The 20,349-nt window shown below is 54.1% G+C and overlaps 1 protein-coding gene, 1 long non-coding RNA gene and 1 pseudogene across 2 annotated transcripts; 1 reads left to right on the top strand and 2 right to left on the bottom strand.

Moving 5' to 3' along the window:
* Nucleotides 1-1,124: 1,124 nt before the first annotated feature.
* LOC123645590 lies at nucleotides 1,125-19,317 on the top strand. Its single transcript, XR_006737681.1, has 2 exons — nucleotides 1,125-1,399; nucleotides 18,455-19,317. It is a non-coding gene; the product is annotated as an uncharacterized LOC123645590 (long non-coding RNA).
* LOC123645589 lies at nucleotides 2,523-3,005 on the bottom strand (annotated as a pseudogene).
* SAPCD2 (suppressor APC domain containing 2) lies at nucleotides 11,119-18,005 on the bottom strand. Its single transcript, XM_045561997.1, has 6 exons — nucleotides 17,358-18,005; nucleotides 15,155-15,267; nucleotides 14,427-14,573; nucleotides 14,048-14,155; nucleotides 13,827-13,949; nucleotides 11,119-13,759 (listed from the first exon to the last, which is right to left on the bottom strand). Exons 1-6 carry the CDS (start codon nucleotides 17,926-17,928, stop codon nucleotides 13,631-13,633), a joined length of 1,191 nt encoding a protein of 396 aa, XP_045417953.1. The 5' UTR covers nucleotides 17,929-18,005; the 3' UTR covers nucleotides 11,119-13,630.
* Nucleotides 19,318-20,349: the final 1,032 nt, after the last annotated feature.

Below are 20,349 nucleotides of genomic sequence, written 5' to 3'. Positions count from 1 at the left end.
GAGACCACGAGGGCAGGCAACGCCCCTCCTGGCATGGATTTGGGGCCCCTGGAAGGCGGATTGGAGGGCGTGTCAGAGGGAAGCTGGCTGGAGCTGAAGGGGTGGAGGGGCTCTGGGTGGGAACCTCAGGGGGCAGGCGTGGGGGCTCCAGATGTGCTGCACGTGCTTGGCCTGGCTTGGCTGAGCGGAGCAATGAGGCTGCAAGAGGTGCAGGGAGGGGCCCTGGGAGAGGGGCCTCGGAGCCTCCCTGCCTCCCCCCACAGGATCCAGACCTCCTGGGGAGGGGACTTCCATGGGGCCTGGCTGCCCTACCTCAATCTCCTGTGGCTGAAATGGGAAAGGCCCTTCACTCGCTGCTCTCTTTCTTCATGTACTCAATCAGTCATTCAACAAACACTCGCTGAGCACATCCTGCAGGCCAGAAGCATGCCGGGCTCCGTGCATATGCAGTGAGCAAGGGACACCTGTGAACTCGAGGGGCAGGCACAGGGGAGGGCACCCACCTGTCCTAGACAGGCTCCTGGCAAGAGGCGAAGCCCGTGCTGCCACAGGGGACATGGGAGATGCACAGCAGAGTGGGTGGAGCACATGTAGGAGTCAGAGTCACACCACTGGGAACAAGCACGTCAGCACCGTATGTCAGAGACCCCTTGGTGGCCCCACCCAGGGCCCCTCCTCCCACCAGAGGCATCCAGTCCCCTGAATTTGGTGTTTGTCACTCGCTTGCTTTTCTTTATAGTCTTAGCACCTACCAACACGTCTCCAAATTACCTTATGTTGTTCCTGGTTTGCAACTGTATATACTGGACACGTTGTCCTGCAACTCACTTCTTTCACTCACCTTATTTTTTTTTCTTATTTTTAAAAAAAATTTTTTTTTTCTTTTTTTTGAGACAGAGTCTCGCTCTGTTGCCCGGGCTAGAGTCCCGTGGCGTCAGCCTAGCTCATAGCAACCTCAAACTCCTGGGCTCAAGCGATCCTCCTGCCTCAGCCTCCCAAGTAGCTGGGACTACAGGCATGCACCACCGTGCCCAGCTAATTTTTTCTATGTATATTTTTAGCTGTCCATATAATTTCTTTCTATTTTTAGTAGAGACGGGGTCTCACTCTTGCTCAGGCTGGTCTCGAACTCCTGAGCTCAAATGATCCGCCTGCCTCGCCCTCCCAGAGTGCTAGGATTTTACAGGTGTGAGCCACCGAGTCCGGCCTACCCCACTGGCATTTAAAGGTGTGGTTCTTTCATTCTCCTTGCCCTAGGGACACCAGGAAGGACAAGTCCCTCTGCACGGATGAGCATGTCAGCATCTGCCTTTCGGCTTCTCAGATTGCTGCTCTGCGCGTCCGCACACTTGCCAGCATTTCTCCGGGGACGTCCCAGGAGCAGAATTGCTGGGCATGGGTAAGTGTGTTTCCAGCTTCACTAACAAATGCCAAATTGTTTTCCCAAATGATGGTTCCAGCTGGCACGCATGAGCATTCGTGACAGTCTGGGGCTCCACGCCTTCCCCCGAATTGGTGTTGTGCAACTTGTAGATGTCGGAGATGCTGCTGGGGGTGGGGCGAGATGGTGTCTCTCTGAGACTTTAATTTGCATTTCCTGTTAGTAAAGAGATGGGGCTTCTCTTCATATCCTCTGTGAAGCACCTATTTGAAGCACCTTTCAGGTTTTTCTTCCATTTTCTAGGGATTGTTTGTCTTGTTCTTATTGACTTGCAAATGCTCTTTACGTATGTTTGGATGTCGGTCCTTCTGCAAGTATATCTTGTAAGTTCTTCATTGGTCTAGATGTACCGTCTCCCACTCTATCTTTGCTCTTTTGGGTCACGTACGAGTAATCTACGATGAGGTCATAAAGATATTCTCCTCTGGAGTTTTCTAAAGGCTTTATGATTTTGCTGATTGCCAGCCTTTGACCCACCTGGAACTGGTTTTTGTGTGTAGGATTCAAGGACAGGGTTCCAGTTCACATTTTACCATGTGAAGGACTGGTTGTCCCAGCACTGTTTATCACGTGCCCCCCACCCCGTCCGGTGCCATCTCTAGATGCAGGGCTGTCTGGGAGTCTCTGTTCAGCAGCCTGGCACTCCATGTCCCAGCACACCCCCCACAGCCTTAGGGCACATCTTGACCTCTAGGGAGAGACACGCTATCCTAAGTTCTTTTCCTCCTCTGGGCTAGTCTATGCCCTTTGCGATGCCACGGAAATTTTTAGACCAGCTTACCAAATTCCTTGAAAACCCTGATTGAGATTCCATTTAGAACTATACGCCAATCTGGATCTACCCACCAACTGCAGAAAATTAATATCTTTAAAATATTAAATCTTTTCCAAAAACGTGGTTTATTTATCCATTTACTTAAGCTTTCTTTTAGATCTTTCAACAGATTTTTAAAATAATTTTCTCCTTTAAAAGTCCTGCATATTTTTCTTTTTTTAAAAACTGCATAATTATTTTCATTTCTAATGTCCAGAGTGTGTAATATAAGGGCCAGAACTTCCTCTCAGACTCAATTTTGTAAATTCATAAATTCTCGATTGGCTGCTGGGGCCAGTAGGGATACTTCTTGTCTAATTTGGTTTCCGGGAAGGCTTCATTCAAGTCCTCAATGGTCATCTGATCAAATGGAATTATGTTGCTCATCTTCTCCAGCTGTTTCTCATATTCCTCAATCCTGGCCTTTGACAGAGACACAAACTCAGCACAAGTTTTCACATCCTCCTTTTCTTCAGCGTCCACTTGGGCAGTGTATTTATCCTCTGGTACAGGAACCTTTAGGGCATTAAACTTCTTCTCAAAGTCATTCACCAAGCCTGCCTTGGCCACATTGGCCTTGTGGGAAGCCCAGTCAATAGTTGGTGGATTCTCAGGTAGAACAGCCAACCTGGAGGTGAGGGTCTCATTCCAAGATTTCAGGAAATTAGCAATAGCCTTTTGGTTTCGGGGTATGATCTCTCAAAAAGCCACCCGGTCAATGGCTTTTAGAGCAAGTTTTCACCCAGGCATCTTGGGATCCTTCACTGACCCCCCATATTTTTCTTAATTTAGTATTTGATATATTATATTTTGTTTTAAATTGAATTTTCCAAGAATTGTTTTGCTGTTTTATAGAAATTCAATGGATGTTTTAATAGTAATTTTGTGATCACCACCTTGTTAGACTCTTTGTAATTCTAATACTTCATCAGTAAGTTTTTGAATAGAATTTACCATAACAGCATTACTTTCTTATTCCTGATCATAAAAGAGAATGCCTTCAGCATTTCACCATTAATCGTGTTTGTTGAAAGCTTATTTTTCTGTAAATTCTCAGTTTCTAAGAATTCTTTTTTTTTTTTTTTTTCCACCCAGGCTGGAGTGCAGTGGTATAATCACAGCTCACTGCAGCCTCAAACTCCTGGGCTCAAGTGATCCTCCCCCTCAGCCTCCCAAAATGCTGGGATTACAGATGTGAGCCACTACACCTGGCAGTTTCCAAAAATTCTTTTAAAAACCTACATGAATTGACTTTCAGGGCATTTTAAAAAATATTTTTTTAGAGCAGTTTTAGATTCACAGCAAAATTAACAAGAAGGTACAGAGATTTCCACAGCAACAACAAAAATAAATAAATGGGACCTGATCAAATTTAAAAACTTCTGCACAGCCAAGGAAATTATCACTAGAGTGAACAGACAACCTGCAGAGTGGGAGAAAATATTCACATGCTACATATTCGATAAAGGGCTGATAACTAGAATCTACACAGAACTTGGGAAAATTAACAAAAAATCAAACAACCCCATTAAAATGTGGGCAAAGGACATGAACAGAAACTTTTCAAAAGGAGACAGACTAATGGCCAACAAACATATGAAAAATTGCTCAGCATCTATAATCATCAGGGAAATGCAAATCAAAACCACAATGAGATATCACTTAACTCCAGTGAGAATGGCTTTTATCAAAAAGTTCCAAAACAACAAATGTTGGCGTGGATGCAGAGAGATAGGAACACTCCTATACTGCCGGTGGGACTGCAAACTAGTGCAACCTCTGTGGAAAGCAGTATGGAGATACCTCAAAGAGGTACAGGTAGAACTACCATTTGATCGAGCAATCCCATTACTGGGTATTTACCCAAAGGAACAAAAGATATTCTATAAAAAAGACATCTGAGGCCAGGCGCGGTGGCTCACACCTATAATCCTAGCACTCTGGGAGGCCGAGGCGGGAGGATTGCTTGAGCTCAGGAGTTCGATATCAGCCTGAGCAAAAGCAAGACCCCGTCTCTACTAAAAAAAAATAGAAAAAAATTATCGGGCCAACTAAAAATACATAGAAAATATTAGCCAGGCATGGTGATGCATGCCTATAGTCCCAGCTCCTCGGGAGGCTGAGGCAGGAGGATTGCTTGAGCCCAGGAGTTTGAGGTTGCTGTGAGCTAGGTTGATGCCATGGGACTCTAGCCCGGGCAACAGAGCGAGACTCTGTCTCAAAAAAAATAAATAAAATACAATAAAAGACATGTGCACTAGAATGTTTATAGCAACACAATTCACAATTGCAAAGATGTGGAATCAACCCAAGTGCCCATCAACACATAAGTGAATTAATAAAATGTGGTGTATGTATACCATGGAGTTCTACTCAGCCACAAAAAACAATGGTGATGTAGCACCTCTTGTACCATCCTGGATAGAGCTGGAGCCCATTCTACTAAGTGAAGTGTGACAACAATGGAAAAACAAGCACTTTTCACGCTGGCTTCTTTCATTTAGTGATATGCCTGTACTCACCATTAAATTGGTACTAATCGATCAACACGTGCACATATGGTAGTAACATCCGTTGGGTGTCCGGGGGAGGGGATGGGTAAATTCACACCTAGTGGGAACAGTGCGTGCTCTCTGGGGTTGGGCATGCTTGTAGGTCTGATTTGGGTGATGTAAAGGCAATTTATGTAACCAAAGTGTTTGTACCCCCGTAATATTCTGAAATTATAAAAAGAAGGTACAGAGGTTCCCCGTGTACTCCCTGCCCCCACGCAGGGACAGCTGCCCCCATTATCAGCATCCCCTCGGAGTGGTCCACGTGTTACAGCTGAGGAACCTAGACCGACACATCACAGCTGCCCAGCCTGCAGTGCACGCAGGGCCCACTCTCCGTGTTGTGCATTCATGGGTCTGAACAAGTGTCACGACATGAATCCACCCTGCATGTCACACACAGTAGCTTCACTCCCTGAAAATCTGTGCTCTGCCTGTTTGTCCCTCCCTCGTGCTCACCCCTGAGAACCACGGATCCTTTTGCTGTCTCCATGATCTTGCCTTTTCCAGAGTATCATGTCTCGGGAATCATACAGTACACGGCTCTTCACACTGGCTTCTTTGATTTAGTGATATGCATTTAAGGTTCCTCCGTGCCCCCTTACGGTTTGATAGCTCATTTCTTCTTAGCACCGAGTAATATTCCAGACATTGAGTTTTATTGAATGTTTTTTCTGCATTTCTTGAGGTAGGCATGTGATTTTTCTCCTTTAATCTGTTAATGTAATGAATTAGTGCATTTAAAAATATTAAACTAACCTTGCATTCCTTGAGATTAATCCAAACTGAGCATACTGTATTGTCTTATAGCTGCAGAATGGGGTTAGGTTGTATTTTTCCTTTCTTGTAATGTCCCTGTTTGGTTTTGGTTTTTGGTTTTTGGTTTTTTTAAAGAGACAGGGATCTTGCTGTATTGACCAGGCTGGCCTTGAACTCCTGGGCTCCAAAGGTGTTCCCATCCCAGCCTCCCGAGGAGCTGGGACAACAGGAGTGCCACCACACACAGCTTTGTCCCTGTCCAGTTTCGATATCAAAATTGTGCTAGTCTCATAAAATTTTTCTCCAGAAAAATTTGCACAGTATTTGGATTATCTGTTCCTTGGAATTTATGGTAGAACTTGCCTGTAAAAATACCTAAGCTTGTTTTCTCTGTGGTTAGTTTTTTTTTTTTTTTTTTTTTGAGCTGGGGTCTTGCTCTGCCGCCCAGGCTGGAATGCAGCGGCGCAATGACAGCTCACTGTAGCCTTCCACTCCTGGGCTCAGGGGTTCTCCTGCCTCATCCCCTGGGTAGCTGGGACCACAGATGGGCCACTGAGCTCAGCGAGCAAAAGTATTTGTCCCTGTTCTGTCTGGTAGTTTCCCTGTATTAAGAAACGTGTCCACTACACAGTATATACTCAAAAATACATCTTAATATAATTTAAGAGAATTTCTTCCTTCCCTATTCTTTGTATTCATTCTTCCATTTGTTTCTCCAAATTCTAAAGTTTAATGCTTAATTCATCACTTTTGAGCTCTTCTCCTTCCTATTGTGAGCCCGCAAGTGTCTGCGTAGCTCCGGCCAGTCCCTGTGTGTGAGGCACTTACGTGGTTTTTTTCATTTCCATTATGATTTCTTCTTTGACACATAGGTTGTTTAGAGGTGTGCGTTTTCATATGCAAAAGTCTGAGCTTTTTAAAATTCTCTCTTTTATGTTGCCCTCTGGCTTACCGGCCCTGCGGTTCGCTGGCGGAGTCTGTGGGAGCTCAGCCTTGACAGCTGGGGGACTGGCTGTTGGCCTAGCACGTTGTCAAAAATAGTTACAAATGTTCCACGTGTGCTGGGAAAAAAGGTCTATTCTCCAATTAACGAATGCATTCATTGGTCTATATCTGTCCATTAGATCAATATAATCAATAATGTTCAGATACGGTATCCTATCAATTATTAAGATATCTATATTAAAATTTCCCACTGTAATGGTGGATTTGTCAATTTCTCCTTATAGTGCTGACACGTCTTCGTATAAATAAATATATATATTTGTTTTTTAAAATACTTACGTTTTATCTCACCTTTTTATTGTAAAATGATTATAGATTCACAGGAGTCTGCAAAGAAATGTACGCAGACGCTCCCTGCACCCCCCAGCCTCCCCCAACGGGCACGTCTTCCGCAGCAGACGGAGAAGCTGGCCCGATGCAGCCCGCAGGGTCGTCTCCGTGCCCGCGTGTGCGGCTGCGCAGCTCCGTGTGGCTCCGTCACCTGGGCAGCCTGTGTAGAGAGCAGCCACGCCTGCTGTCCCTCCCCGTCCTCACCCCGCAGCCACCGAGCGTCTGCACCCCTGCCCTGAGCTGTCGCACGGCTGAGTGTGAGTGAACCCCGAGAATACAGCCTTTCGAGGCTGGCTTTTATCACTCAGGGTCATTTCCTTGAGGTTCTTCCAAGTTGCTGCGCGTGTCACTGGCTGGTTCCTTTTCGTTGCTGAATAGTATTCCGTGGTGGCGGTGTGCCGTGGTTTGCTTAACCACTCGCCTGCGGAGAGACGTCTGGGTAGTTTCCGGTTTTAGGCTGTAAAACAAATCGAACTGCTATGAACATTCAGGTGCATGTTCCTGCATGAAAGTGAGTTCGTGCGTCTGGGACAGATGCCCAAGAGTGCGATTATATGTGGACTAGTCAGAGTTCTCCGGAGAAATAGAACCGGGGGCGGAGGGGTGGGGGGTGGACAGGTGGTTATTTTAAAGAACTGGCTTGCACAGCTGTGGGGGCGGACGAGTCTGAAGTCCGCAGAGCAGGCCGGCAGGTTGGAGACCCGGGCAAGAGTTGATGTTGCGGTCTCGAGTCCACAGGCGTCTGGAGGCCAAATTCCTTCCCATTTGGGGGGCTGCACTCTTCTCTTAAAGCCTTCAGCTGGTTGGATGAGGCCCACCCACATTATGGAAGGGACTCTGCTTTACTCAAAATCTACTGATTTAAATATTAATCACATCTAAAAAATACCTTCACGGCAACATCTAAACTAGCATTTGCTCAAGCGGCTGAGCGCCAAGGCACGCGCAGGCTCACACACACAGTTAACCACCGCGCGCTGCAAGTCGGTTTTACTGTTGAAAGCAATCGCCAAATTGTTTTCCCATGTCTGTGTCACCTTACACCCCCAGCACAGGTGAACACTCTGATTTCCCCAAGCCTTTGCCAACGTAGGTGTTGCCACTATATTTCATTTTACCCATTCTGGTGGGGGTGCAATCTCTCGTGGTAGTCTTAATTTGCATCACTTTTCTTCCTTTCTTTTTTTTTTTTTTTTTTTTTTGAGACAGAGTCTCACTCTACTGCCCAGGCTAGAGTGCCGTGGGGTCAGCCTGCTTCACAGCAGCCTCTAACTCCTGGGCTCAAGCAATCCTCCTACCTCAGCCTCCTGAGTAGCTGGGACTGCAGGCATGCGCCACCATGCCCGGCTAATTTTTTCTATATATTTGTAGTTGTTTTGGCTAATTTCTTTCTATTTTTAGTAGAGACTGGGTCTCACTCTTGCTCAGGCTGGTCTCGAACTCCTGAGCTCAAATAATCCTCCCGCCTTGTCCTCCCAGAGTATTAGGATTACAGGCGTGAGCCACCACGCCCAGCCTTAATTTGCATTTTTCTAATGGCTAATGATGTTGAACATCTTTGCATGTGCTTATTTACCGTTATATATCATCTTTGGTGAAATATCTGCATATCTTTTGTGAATTATATATTTTGAGGTTATGTTATTGGGTGATTACAAGTTTAAGATTGTTATATCTTCCTGGGGAATTGAGGTTTTTATTTTTAGGCAGTGACTCTCCCTCTTTACGATTAGTAAAATCTCTTCCCTTGAAATCTATTTTGTTTTATATTTATAAAACTACTCAAACTTTTCTTGTTTTTTGGTGTTTTTATATTTTAGGTGTGTCTCTTAAAACAGCTTAATCTGAATTTCTAAAAATTCAATCTGACGACTTTGTCTTTTAACTAGTGAGTTTAATTCATTTATGTGAATTGTGATTACTAATGTATTTCTACCATTTTATGATGTGTTTTCTGAATTTTTTTTTTTCTTCTTCAGGTTGAATTTCTTTTTCTCATCCCATCCCCCTCCCCCTGTTTAGAAGGTACTAACAGTACAGCTATTATTCTACCCAGTTCTCCTAGTTCTTGTAACACACATACTTAATAAAATCTAAAGTTAATCAATACATTCTTCCTCCTTATGAACATTAAAGCACCTCAGAACACCTTAGCTCCCATCACTTCTCCTTATGTATATGCCGTAAGGACATTATTTTATGTTTTTATGTATTTGTTTGTTTATTTGTTTTAGAGACAGAGTCTCACTCTGTCACTCAGGCTGGAGTGGCGTGACATCATCACAGCTCATTACAGCCTCGAACCCCTGGGCTCAAGCGATCCTCCCGCCTCAGCCTCCCAAGTAGCTGGGACTACAGGCGCCACCACCACACCCAGCTGCATGGACATCATTTTAGTTCTATCTTGTTTTCCCCCACAAAGTAGGTACTATTATTATCAGACACAATATTTGCTTAGATTTTCCTACATGTTTAATTTGTGTGTTGGTTTTAAAATATGTTCCGGAGATTATTTGACACCCTTCTCTTGAAAAGGTGGAGCCTAATCCTCCCTGCCCACCTTGAGTAAGGGCTGGACCTAGTGACTCGCTTCTAATGAACAATATTTCACAAGTGACTTCTGAGACTAGGCCGTACAAGGCAGGTGGCTTCCTTCTGGCTGTTGCTTTTGGATGCTTACTCTAGGGGAGCCAGCTGCTCTGCTGTGGGAATGTCCAAGCAGCCCCTAGAGACAAGAAACCGAGGCATCCTGCCAACAAGCTGTGCGTGTGCGCATCCGGGACGTGGGTCTGTGGTCCCTGCCGAGCTTCCGATCACAGCAGCCCTGCCAGTGTCGTCACCGCAGCCTCCTGAGACCTCAAATCAGAACCCCCAGCACAGCTGCTCCCAAAGTCCTCACCCACAGAAACTGCAAGAAAATAATTGTTGCTTTAGGCCAGGAAGTTTTAGGATAATTTGTTACGTAGCAAAAATAACTAACTTGTCTTTATTTATGATTCTTTCTTGAATTTTACCTTCTCCTGAAGCACTTCCTCTGGAATTTCCTTTAGTAATGTTCTGTTCATGCTAAACTCTCGATTTTGTTTGAAAATATTTTATTTTGCCCTCATCCTTAAGAGACAGTTTCTCTAAGTATGGACTTGTAGATTAGTCAGTATATTGTCCTCGCCATCGAAGACATCACTTCACTATGGCCCCGATGCTGTCCTGGCACTTCCTTTGTAGGTGAGTTATTTTCCATCTCTTGACTGGGCAGGGTGGCACACATTGGTAGTCCCAGAACTTTGGGAGGCTGGGTGGGAGGATCGCTTGAGCCCAGGGCTTCGAGGCTGCAGTGAGCTGTGATTGCACCACTGCTCTCCAGCCTGGGCAAGAACAAGACCCTGTCTCTGAAAAAATGAAAATAGGCTGAGTTCAGTGGCTCACACCTGTAGCCCCAGCACTCTGGGAGGCCAGGAGTTTGAGACCAGCCAGAGCAAGAGTGAGACCCTGTCTCATAAAAAATAGAAAAATTAGCTGGGCATGGTAGTCCCAGCTACTCAGGAGGTTGAGGCTGCAGGACCTCTTCAGCTAAGGAGTTGGAGGCTGAAGTGAGCTGTGATGATGCCACTGCACTCTACCCAGGGCTACCCTGTCTCAAAGGAAAAAAAAAAATCCTTTTTGTTACAAGAGAAGGGTCCATTCGTTGTCTATGGCAAATGTATCTTGCTCTTGCTCTGTAAATCTATCTTGCCCTTCGTTAAAAAAACTTCGTTTCATACTTGCCTTTAAAAATATATATATGTCTCTAGATTCTTTTATGATCTCATAAGACAAAGTCTACATTGCTTTTTATTCATCCTAACTGGCATTTATTGGGATTTCTGTCAATTCTGGAAACTTCTAAGCCAGTTTCTCACCACAAACGGCTCCTCCTTCCCTATTGCATCCTCCAGGAAACCCAACCAGACCAGGACCACCCGTCACCCGGGGCCCTCCCCGCTACCATGTTTCCTCTCTCTGGATAATTTTCTGAACTTTCAGTTCACTGTATCTTTCAGCTGTGCTGAAAATTTTTATCAATATTTAGTCAATTTAATTGAGTTTTTCGTTTCAATTAGATGGGTATTTTTTACTTCTAGAAGTTCTATTTGATTCTTTTTCATATGTGGTTGGTCTTCTTTATAGTGTGAAAGATTATAGTTTGTCAGGAATGAGACTATAAAGACTATTCCTTGTTCATATTTCCAAGAATCTTTTATTTCTTTAGATACAGAAAATATTGTTTATATCCTCTCTGATAATCCGGCATCTGAGTGTCCACAGATTCCACCTGCTGTCCCTGCTGGCTCTCGCGGTGTATCATTTCCATGTGTTTGCAAGTTTTTTTTAACTGATGCTCATTTTCTCTGGGACTTATTTATCATCAGGAAACGCTCAGGCCTGACGAACCTGTTCCCTCAGAGCAGATTCTCGGCCAGGGGTGATTTTTGCCCCCTCAAGGACACATAGCAACGTCTGGCGACATTTCTTATGGTCACGACTGAGTGTGTTTGTGTGCTGGTGCGCGCACCCTACTGGCATCTCGTGGACAGAGGCCAGGGATGCCGCCCCCCTGCTGAAATGACCAACAGCCTCCTCCACGGAGACCTTCCTGTCCCAGACTTCACCAGGGCTGGGCTCCAGAGGACCTGCATTGGCTTCTGCAGGTGGCCTGGGCTCGGCTGGTCTGGGACCACTTTAAATTCTGCCCTCGAGGTCTCTGGGGCTACACACGCAGCAGTCTGATTTCAGGCTGCAAACTTGGGGAATCTACTGTTTTCACCCCACATGGACACCAAAGCCAGGAGAGGCACTGGATTGTTTCCCGTTCACCCTTCCGCTGCACGGCCCAGCTTCCTGGGGGGGGGTCCAGTGGACATCACCCTGGGGCAGACGCTGTGCTCTGTCCCCGGCCTGCAGTTCTGTGAAGATGTTGGGGTGCAGAATCCCCAGGGCACGGCTGACACCCTCAGGGGCAGACTCCGTGGACTTGAGGGACATGGGCAAGGAGGGTTTCTCCCTGGCTGGTGCTGGCCTAACCACTGCACCACAAGCCCACCCTTTCCTGCCCGGAGGTGTAGGCCTGGGCTAGCTTAGGTCCCCAGGACAACCCACTCCTATCCTCAGAGGAAGGTGGCTGCCCCTGGGCTGACTTGGGCCCCCCCTGGGACACACCAGCAGGACCAGCACAGCAGGGAAGTGACGCTGCAGGCTGCTACCTGCAGAATGGTGCACCGCTGGGCCCAGAGGGAGCTGCTGCTGCACCTGCCGGGCCCTCATGTGAGACGGGCTGCCCCTGGGGCTGCATGCCCAACTGCGCTGGGCACTCGGGGTCCCTGCACTCACATACACCGACGCCCTGCGCTGGGGACCCTGGGCCGCACACCCACCTGTGATGCTGCTGTGCCCTTGGCTCTTGGCACGGCCCCTCTAGGCCAGGCTGAGCAGGGCCCCCCAGAGGGAAGGGCCAGGGCAGGGAGTGACAGAGGCCCCCCCAGCCTCTCCCTGTGCCCTGTGGTCCTGCTTTTCTGTGGCTGAAGGGAACCTGGCGCCCAAACCTGGGGCCAAGCTGGGTGTGGCGGGATGGAGGTATGAGGTCCCTAGACCCTGGTAACTTTGAATGCTTTGGGGTGGGCCCCGGCTGACACACCTTCTGGGGGCAGGGTCCTCCCTGGCAGGGGCACACCCCAGCCACCCTGGTGACCACCAGCCCACCCAGGCCAAGCTGCCCGGCAGGTCCAAGGCCCAGAGGCTGGGTCACAGTTTGCTCTGTGGGGCTCAGCTGGGCAGAGTCCTGCATGGGAGGGATGAAGACGGGTCACTTTAGGGTCTGGGGTCTGTAGGGAGGGTGAAAGCAGGCTAAGCTCTGGGCCCCACTCCAGGAGCATGCCTGGTCTGTTCTGGCTGTGGCCACACAGGAACCCTGACTGGCAGCCCTGTCGCTCCCCCCACCCAGCGGGCACAGGCAGAGCCCTCCTCTGAGAGGCAGTGCCCCGGCCCCCACCATCTGCTCCATCTGAGCAACAGCCAACCTGTCTTGGTGCCCTTGGTTGAGGGAAGGAAGCTGCCCTTGGGCCCCTTGCCTGCCTGGGTGCCACAGCCACAGGTCCCCCACCACGCCCAGGGCCCGCGGCCGCACCCACCCCATGCCTGGGGGGGGGCGGTGCCCTGGGGCAGGTGGACTGTGCTCGCCTGACGCCCTCTGCTGGCCGCCGACGGAAGTGCAGCCTGGTGTGGCAGGTACCCTTCACTAAGACCAGGCCCTGCCGCGACAGGACAGGACAGAACAGGATGGGACAGGACAGGATGGGACAGGACGGGACGGGACGGCTGTACACGTGGGCGCAGGGCTACCACAGCTCCGCCCTGCCCAGGACTGCCTGAGATCTGGTAAACACCAGGAGGGGTCACCCACTGTCCACTGACAGTGGTAGTAGCAGCTTCAGGCTGTGCCAGGACAACAGAGCACCACCCAGCTCAGAGCCCGAGGCCAGAACCAAGTCAGTCTGGGCACGCAGGCCAGTCTGGGGGCTCCGCCTGGGACAGGCCTCAGGTAGCCCAGATGGCAAGGGCGGAGGGAGGACGCCCATTCGAGGGCTGTGTCCAGGCTGGCAGAGTGGTCTTCAGCCAGAGAGGCTGGAGCCAAGGGGCTGCCCGCTGGGCTCAGGCCACGCCGGGCCCCGAGGGGCCGGGGTCTGCTCACAGTGGCTAGATGAAGGTGGAGTCCAGAGGCCCAGCGCCCTGCTGGCTCAGGGCACGCGCCTCAAACAGCTGCTTGATGAGGGCGGACTTCTCCTGCTCCAGCTGGGTGATGCGCTCACTCTTGTCGGTCACCTCCTGGGCAGACGGGCAGTCAGTCAGGCCCGCCGGGCCTCGGCCTCCCCCACCCTTCCCCGCACCTCACCTGGGTGAGGAGCCGGTTCTGCTCCTTCAGCATGAGGATGGTCTGCTGCTGCCAGCCGGGGGCCGGGGGCGAGGCGGGGCCCAGGGCAGGGCACGGGAGCCCCAGGGACGATGTGGGCAGAGCCTGCGGGAAGGCACGGTCAGGCAGGCCTGGACGAGGGCGAGGGGCACTGAGCTGGGCCTGGGCTCCAGTGTGGGGCGCTGGGGGTGGGGGGCACTCACCCGGCCGGCACAGGCCGCAGCCAGCAGCTCCCCCAGGCACTGGGCCACCTCCTGTACCTTGGGCAGCAGCTGTCCCAGTGGGCGAGGGCTTCCCACAGCTCCAAAATCCTGGGAGGAAAGCAGAGGACGGGTGGTCAGAGAGAAGGGCTGGGGCCAGCACAGCGGTCCCCACAAGTTGCACTCCTGCCCCCTCAAGTTGCTGCTCAGAGCCTCGAGGGCACAGGGGCTGCTGCTGGTGGGGGAGGTCTACCGAGGGTGGGGGAGGTCCTCGGAGTGGGGCAGCCACTGTGGGAGGAGGGGTGTACCTGTGTCCTGGGGGAAGGGACAGCCACCCTGCCTGGGGACAGGGAGCCCAGAGCCCCAGGGCAGCAGTACTCACCGCGCTGGCTCTGCTCTGGCCCAGGCGGCGCTGGCGCTCCTGCACTCGCTGCAGCTGCTGCTGGTACCAGTCGCGGCCCCGAGCCATCATCTCCAGGCCCTGTAGGAGCACCTCCCTCTCCTGCTCCAGCTCCTTCAGCTGCTTCAGCTGTGACACGCGCACGAACGTGGGAATGCCACATGCCTGTGAGCCCGCATGCATCTGTGCGTGCCTGCACGCGCCTACGTGTGCACCCGGAGCCACAGGTGTGCAAGCTGAGGCACGCACACAGGCACAGGTACCTCGGCACGTGTGTAGGTTTGCAAACACATGCACCAGTGCACGGCAGCCTGCTCCTGAGACACTGCACACACATGACCCTGCATGCCTGCATGCTGGGAGCAGAGTTCCATTCCTCCTCCTGGGTCCTGGCTCTCTCAGCCCCTCTACTCAGGCTTCCCCAGGGGGGTGGGGTGACTGACCCCTGAGCTTAACAGCACTCTAGGGGTTCACCTGCGGCGAGCGCACAGCTGCTGAGCTGGGCTGGCCTGCAAGGGTGACCTCGTGAAGCAGCTGGGCAGGGCCCATGCCACTGTCACCACACGTGCCTAAAGGACCTCTTGACCTTTCTCTGCCTGACCTGGGCGGACCATCCCTCTGGCGGATTCAAGCCCAGGGAGGGAGTAGTTTAGAACCAACCAATGCTCCCCCTACAGGCTCCTCCTCCCCAGCCTCTGGCCCACACTCACCAGGCCACAGTCCACGCCGTTGGTGATGGTGTGCCTTCGACGTTCCCCTCGGGGGCGGGGCGCCCGCCGTGCATCCCCCAAGCCTACCTCCGCGGCCCTGCAGGCCACTGCACCTGTCGCAGAGAGGCACAGGCCCGGCTCACCTCTGGGCCTCCTGGTTCCACTACAGGTGCAGTGGCCCCGTCAACTTAATCCATCCTCCGAGGTCCCAGGCACTGGCCTGGCCTGGCTGGGGTATGGTCCCCACTCGACTGCCTCGGCTCCCCTCACACCCAACTCCCCATCTACAGAAGTGGGGTGCAGGTGTGGAGGAGGGTACCCTCCCTTGGCTCTCAGCCTGTCCCCAGCACCAGGCTCATCCTTGGAGGCCATGCCCCTGGTGCCCAGGCCAGAGGAGTAGTGGGAGGTGCAAGAATGGGCCCAGGTGTGTCTGGTAAGGAGCAGAGTTCAAGTTGCAGCCTGCTGTGCAGCGCGGCTCCAGGCAGGGCAGCAGGAGGGCGCACAGCCATGCTCCTGCCTCCAGGAGGCCCGGGCACAGAAGGTACAGACAGGATGCCTGGGCCTGCTCTCACAGCCGAGTCCGAGTCCGTAGGGCAGCTCCCAACCCTAAGATGACGCACGCGGTGTGTCCAGCTGGTCAACCAGCAGATGGAGGACGCCCTTCCCCAGCCAGGGCCCTGAGCCAGCCTGGGGCACACACTCAGCCCTACATGAGGACAAGGAAGGAGGCCCTGAACCTCCGGGCTGGGGACTTAGGAGACTGTGTATGTTGGGGGGCTTTACTGGGGAGGTGGGTTGAACTTGGAGCTCCAGATTTGGTACCCCAAAAGCCAGTTCTGTCAGTCAGCATGCCACGCCCCTTGCCTGGGCCTTGGTTTCCCTGTCGGAGGATGATAGCTGGAACCCTGCCCTGTGGCCACGGTGGTGACCAGTGTGAGCACTGCCTTGCAGTGCACACTGGCCATGTGGCCTTCAGAGGGGTGAGGTCACTGCCCTAGTGCCACATGGGGTGTCAGGGTGGAGGAGGGCCGGACCATGGGCCTGTGGCCTCCAAACCCCAAGCCTGTCCATTGCACGAAATCCACGGCTGATTTCAAACCTCGCAGCCACATGATGACACTGACCCTGCGTTTGGAGCCAGCTACACCCAGAAGCCTCCCACACAACAGGGACAGGGAGGCTGGGTGGTGAGGCACCGGGGAGCCCCCAGCCTGGCTTGGGGCTGCTGGATCAGCTCAGCAGGGACACCGGGGGACACTGGGGCTCCAAGCACCAGCTATAGGGCTGGAGAATGTGGCGGGAGTGGGGGAGAGGTCCTGCAAGGCTGGCAGAGCTATGGGCAGCACAACAGGGGCCGGCAGCTGCCACCGGCAGACAGGCCTGCACCTGGCGGACACGTGCCCAGGCTCAATGGGCTGGGGCCTGGGGGAGCCTTGGGCTCCTCGGGGAGCCTGCCCCCCACTCCCCGCCCCGAGCCATAATGCAGGTCCTGTTCCCAAGGCAGGTGCTGGGGGGGTAGACAGGGGGCCATTCAGCAGCCTCCTGTTGCTGCCAACTGGACCGGAAGCCAATTGAGCAGCCTGCCAGCCTTCCCCAGAGACTGTGATCTGTGTCCCTCTGTGGCATCCACCATGGAGCAGCCCCTGGGCTGTACAGGAGACCCACACACCCCTTTGCTCTTCCTGGCAACAGGGTCAGGTCCTCCTGGGCCACCTGCAGCAGGTGCTGGTGTTCCCTGGCCTTAGTGGACAGCATTAGGCCCAGCCCTCTCCGCAGAGCTGTCATACTGAGAAGGACCCTGGGGCCACTTGGCCACAGCCTGGGGGACCCACTCTTCTGGAGGGAAGCACCTCTGCCTAAGCACGCACAGACAGGAGGCTGAGGGCCCAGGCAGCCCCTGGCAGGGGGCGGGTACTGGAGGTGGACAGCCCAAGCTCAGGCTTGGTACACACTGGATTCCCAGCAGGTTTTCCAAGTCGCGCAACAGCCTCTGGTGGCCTCATGCGGTGGCAGGGAATGGGCTGGCCTACCCGCTTGGGCCCATAAGCACACGGGGACAAGCACGAAGCCCCTTTTCCCCCAGAACCTAGGAGGCGCGCTCCAGGCTGGGGTGTCCACTATCCCCGGCCCTCGTGGGAGGGGCACAGGCCGGAGGGGTGGGGAGGGGAATACGAGGCGGGGCTGGGGGCTGCCTCGAACTCACCAGCGTCCGCGCTCGGGCTCCGCTCCAGTGCCGCGCTGTGCGGCCGCTCGGGCTCCGCGGGGCAGGGCGCCGCCTCGGCCGGGCCGCACAGCTTCTCTGGGCTCCGGGCCGCGCCGCGGGGGCCGGTCGGCGGGGGGCGCGCGCCCAGGGGCAGGGGCTTCCTCTCCAGCACAGTCCGTGGCTCGTCTGCCGGCGCGAACACCAGGCGCTGCGGTGGCGGCGGCGGGTCCCCGGGCCGGGCCGGAGCGTGCGCGGGGCCCCGCGGGCCGCCGTCGGGGCTCGGCAGCGAGGTGCGCAGGCCGGCCACGAAGCGCTCGAAGGTCAGGTAGCCGCTGGCCGGGGCCGCCCGGCGCAGGCCCTCGAGCACGCCGCGGGGCAGCTCGCGGGCGTCGGCGCCCTGCCAGCGGGACTCGATCTCGCGCAGGTGCACGCAGCCGCGCCGCCGGTCGTCCAGGATGTCGAAGAGGGTTCGCAGGCTCTGCAGGAAGGCGCGCGGCAGCCCCTCCGTGCCGGGTGCAGGTGGCACGGGTGGCGGTGCGCGGCCCCGCTCGGCCATCGCGACCCCGGCCATGGCGCCGGGTTCTGTCCCGCGTCCGTCCCCGTGTCCGTCCCGCACCCCGCGTCTGCCCCGAGTCCGCCCCGCGCGGCCCCACGGGGCCGGCCGGCGCGCTGCCCGCCGCGACAATGGCGGCGACTTTTGAACGGGGCCCGCCCGCGGCGGTGGCGCTCATTAACATTTGCGGCGCCCATTGGCCGAGCGAGGCCCGGCCGCTCCCCGATTGGCTGAGAGGCCGCCAGCCCGGGTTTGATTTTTCCTGCCCGGGCCGGCGCCGCGCCAGTGAGGGCCCTCCAGGCGCGCGGATGAGCCGGGCGGGCGGGCGGGGACCGGCTCCCCCAGCTCCGCCGACCTCCCCTCGGCCTCGCCGCCTGCCCTCACCAGCCCTCCCGCCCCGGCTTGGCGCGCTCTCCGCTCCGCCTGCGCCCGGCAACACCCTATAGAAAAACTGTCCCCAGGTAACCGTGGGGTAAGGATGGGGGCGAACCCCCTCTGGGCATCCCACCCTCCCCCTCTAACTCTCTGGGTTCTCTTCCCCTAGGGTCTCCGGGCCACAGCCACCCACGGGCCGACGCTGGGGCCTTCTGCCAGGAGCCACAGGAGGGCCATAGTCTCCAGCCAGCCGGACACCTTCCTGCACAGAGGCCTCTCTGTCCTCACCGCTGCTAGCTCCTCCTCTGGGCCCTGGGGACAGCCTGGCCTGGCCTGCCCGCTGCAAGACAAAGCCACTTTTTCCTGTGTCCCAGATCCCCACCTGGTGACCAGCTCCCCTTGGCTCTGGTCGTCCTCTGCCCCAGCCCCTTCCCCTGGCTGGACACCTCCAGCTGCTCTCCTGGCTCGAATAACCCTGTCCTTCGTCCCATTCCCCTGCCCCAGGGCCTCTGCTGTGTTTCCAGCTGGGATCGGGTCACTCTGTCTCTGTCTGGTCAGTCCAGACGGGGTGAGGCTGTGTTCTCCTTCTGGGAGCCCAGCCCAGGGCTGACCAGTAGGACCCTCTAGAAGCCAGGGTGGTGCTCAGGATGCCTGGACCCCGCCTCCACCTTTGCCCTTCTCCAAGCCCTGCTCCAGGCCCCTCACCCCACCATCTTCCCAGACTCACTAATGCCACGGACACCTGGCCAATGACACAGGGGCTGCCTTGGTCCCCCGGCCGGCCTTCCTTGATCCCTTCTTGGGGAGGCCTCAGCTGACCTGCCTATCTGCGCCTCTGTGTCCTTAGACCTGAGGCACTGGTGTCTGTGTCTCAGGCTGTAGGGGCAGCTTCCCTGGCCAGGGAGTGTCCTGGGTCCACTTCTCCTCTGGGATCATCCACCTGAAGTTGGGGCTCATTCATAGTAAGGAACTTTGATGGGGGCCCTGTGTCTTTCCTGTGCTGAGGTCTGATCACGTCCTCTTTCCACTCTGCTTTCCAGCCTGACCTGACACTTTTTCAACCCTGTAGCTTTCAGCGAGCTACTCTGTTCCTAGGGGAGCTTCTGGAGCCTGGACCAGGTCTCTGGGCCCATGCAGCCTCTGTACTTTCCGAGGCACCATCCCAGTTGTAATTATGTGCTCGCTGTGCCAGCCTGGAGCTCCTGGGCACGGTGGCTGGAAGACTCTTTCCGCCCATGTACCCCCAGCACTGGGCACGGAGTGAGGGACCGGCACTGCTGCCTGGCCCCTGAGCCTTTCCCAGGGCTCTGGTCCTCGCTGTTGGCCTCTGGACCTTAGGGCTTTGCTCACCTGCACCCCTTGACAAGGACCTAAGGCGAAGAGATGGTGACTCTTTGGCCACAATCCTGCCTCTGGCAAGGGGTCCAGGAGGTTTTTGCCCAGCTCAGCTTTGCTGGCACCCCATCTGTCCGCACTCTCATCTGCCCAGGTAGGTTTGCTCCTCTCCTGGCCCTGCAAGTGCCTCTAGCTGCACAAATATTGATTTTACAAACCCTCTGATCATAGCCCAATCCACACCTTGAGGTGGGATTTGGAGTCACCCTGACCTAGAGGGCCCAGAGTTCATGTCCTGACACCTGCCTTGAAGGGACATGTGCCATCTCTGCTGCCCAGCCCTGCAGCACGCTAAGTATTCCTGTGGACTCTGGCCTGGGCATGCAGTCTGCTGTGCTCACCTGAATCTCTACCTCCTGTCCCTACTCTCCACCTCCAGCCATTGCCCAAACTGTCCTTCAGTCACCACAAACTGTTGCAGCAGAGACCATTCATTCAGCACATACGCCTGGAACACTTGTCACCCAGTCATGGCGCTAGGCTTTCTATCCAGCACTCTTTGTTCAATCAGCAGACATTCACTGAGTGTCGGCTGTGTGCTGGGCATTGGTCTAAGGCGACGGGGGCAGAGCAGTGCAGCAAACAGCATCCTGCCTTTGTGGCGTTCACATCTCATGGGGCAGCAGGACTCAGAAATTAGGGCGGGCGTGGTCGGGTGCCTCTGAGCTC

The sequence above is a fragment of the Lemur catta genome, chromosome 10 (assembly GCF_020740605.2).
Source record: "Lemur catta isolate mLemCat1 chromosome 10, mLemCat1.pri, whole genome shotgun sequence".
NCBI classification, from domain to species: Eukaryota; Metazoa; Chordata; class Mammalia; order Primates; family Lemuridae; genus Lemur; species Lemur catta.
This window is presented reverse-complemented; position numbering and strand designations above follow the sequence as displayed.

Excerpts from the sequence above, each read along its gene's own strand:
- SAPCD2 (XM_045561997.1), bottom strand. The coding sequence starts at position 17,928 with ATGGCCGGGGTCGCGATGGCCGAGCGGGGCCGCGCACCGCCACCCGTG. Across the intron at positions 14,156-14,426 it reads GCCAGAGCAGAGCCAGCGCG|GATTTTGGAGCTGTGGGAAG; the intron begins GTGAGTACTGCT and ends CTTTCCTCCCAG. Across the intron at positions 13,760-13,826 it reads AGAACCGGCTCCTCACCCAG|GAGGTGACCGACAAGAGTGA; the intron begins GTGAGGTGCGGG and ends CCGTCTGCCCAG.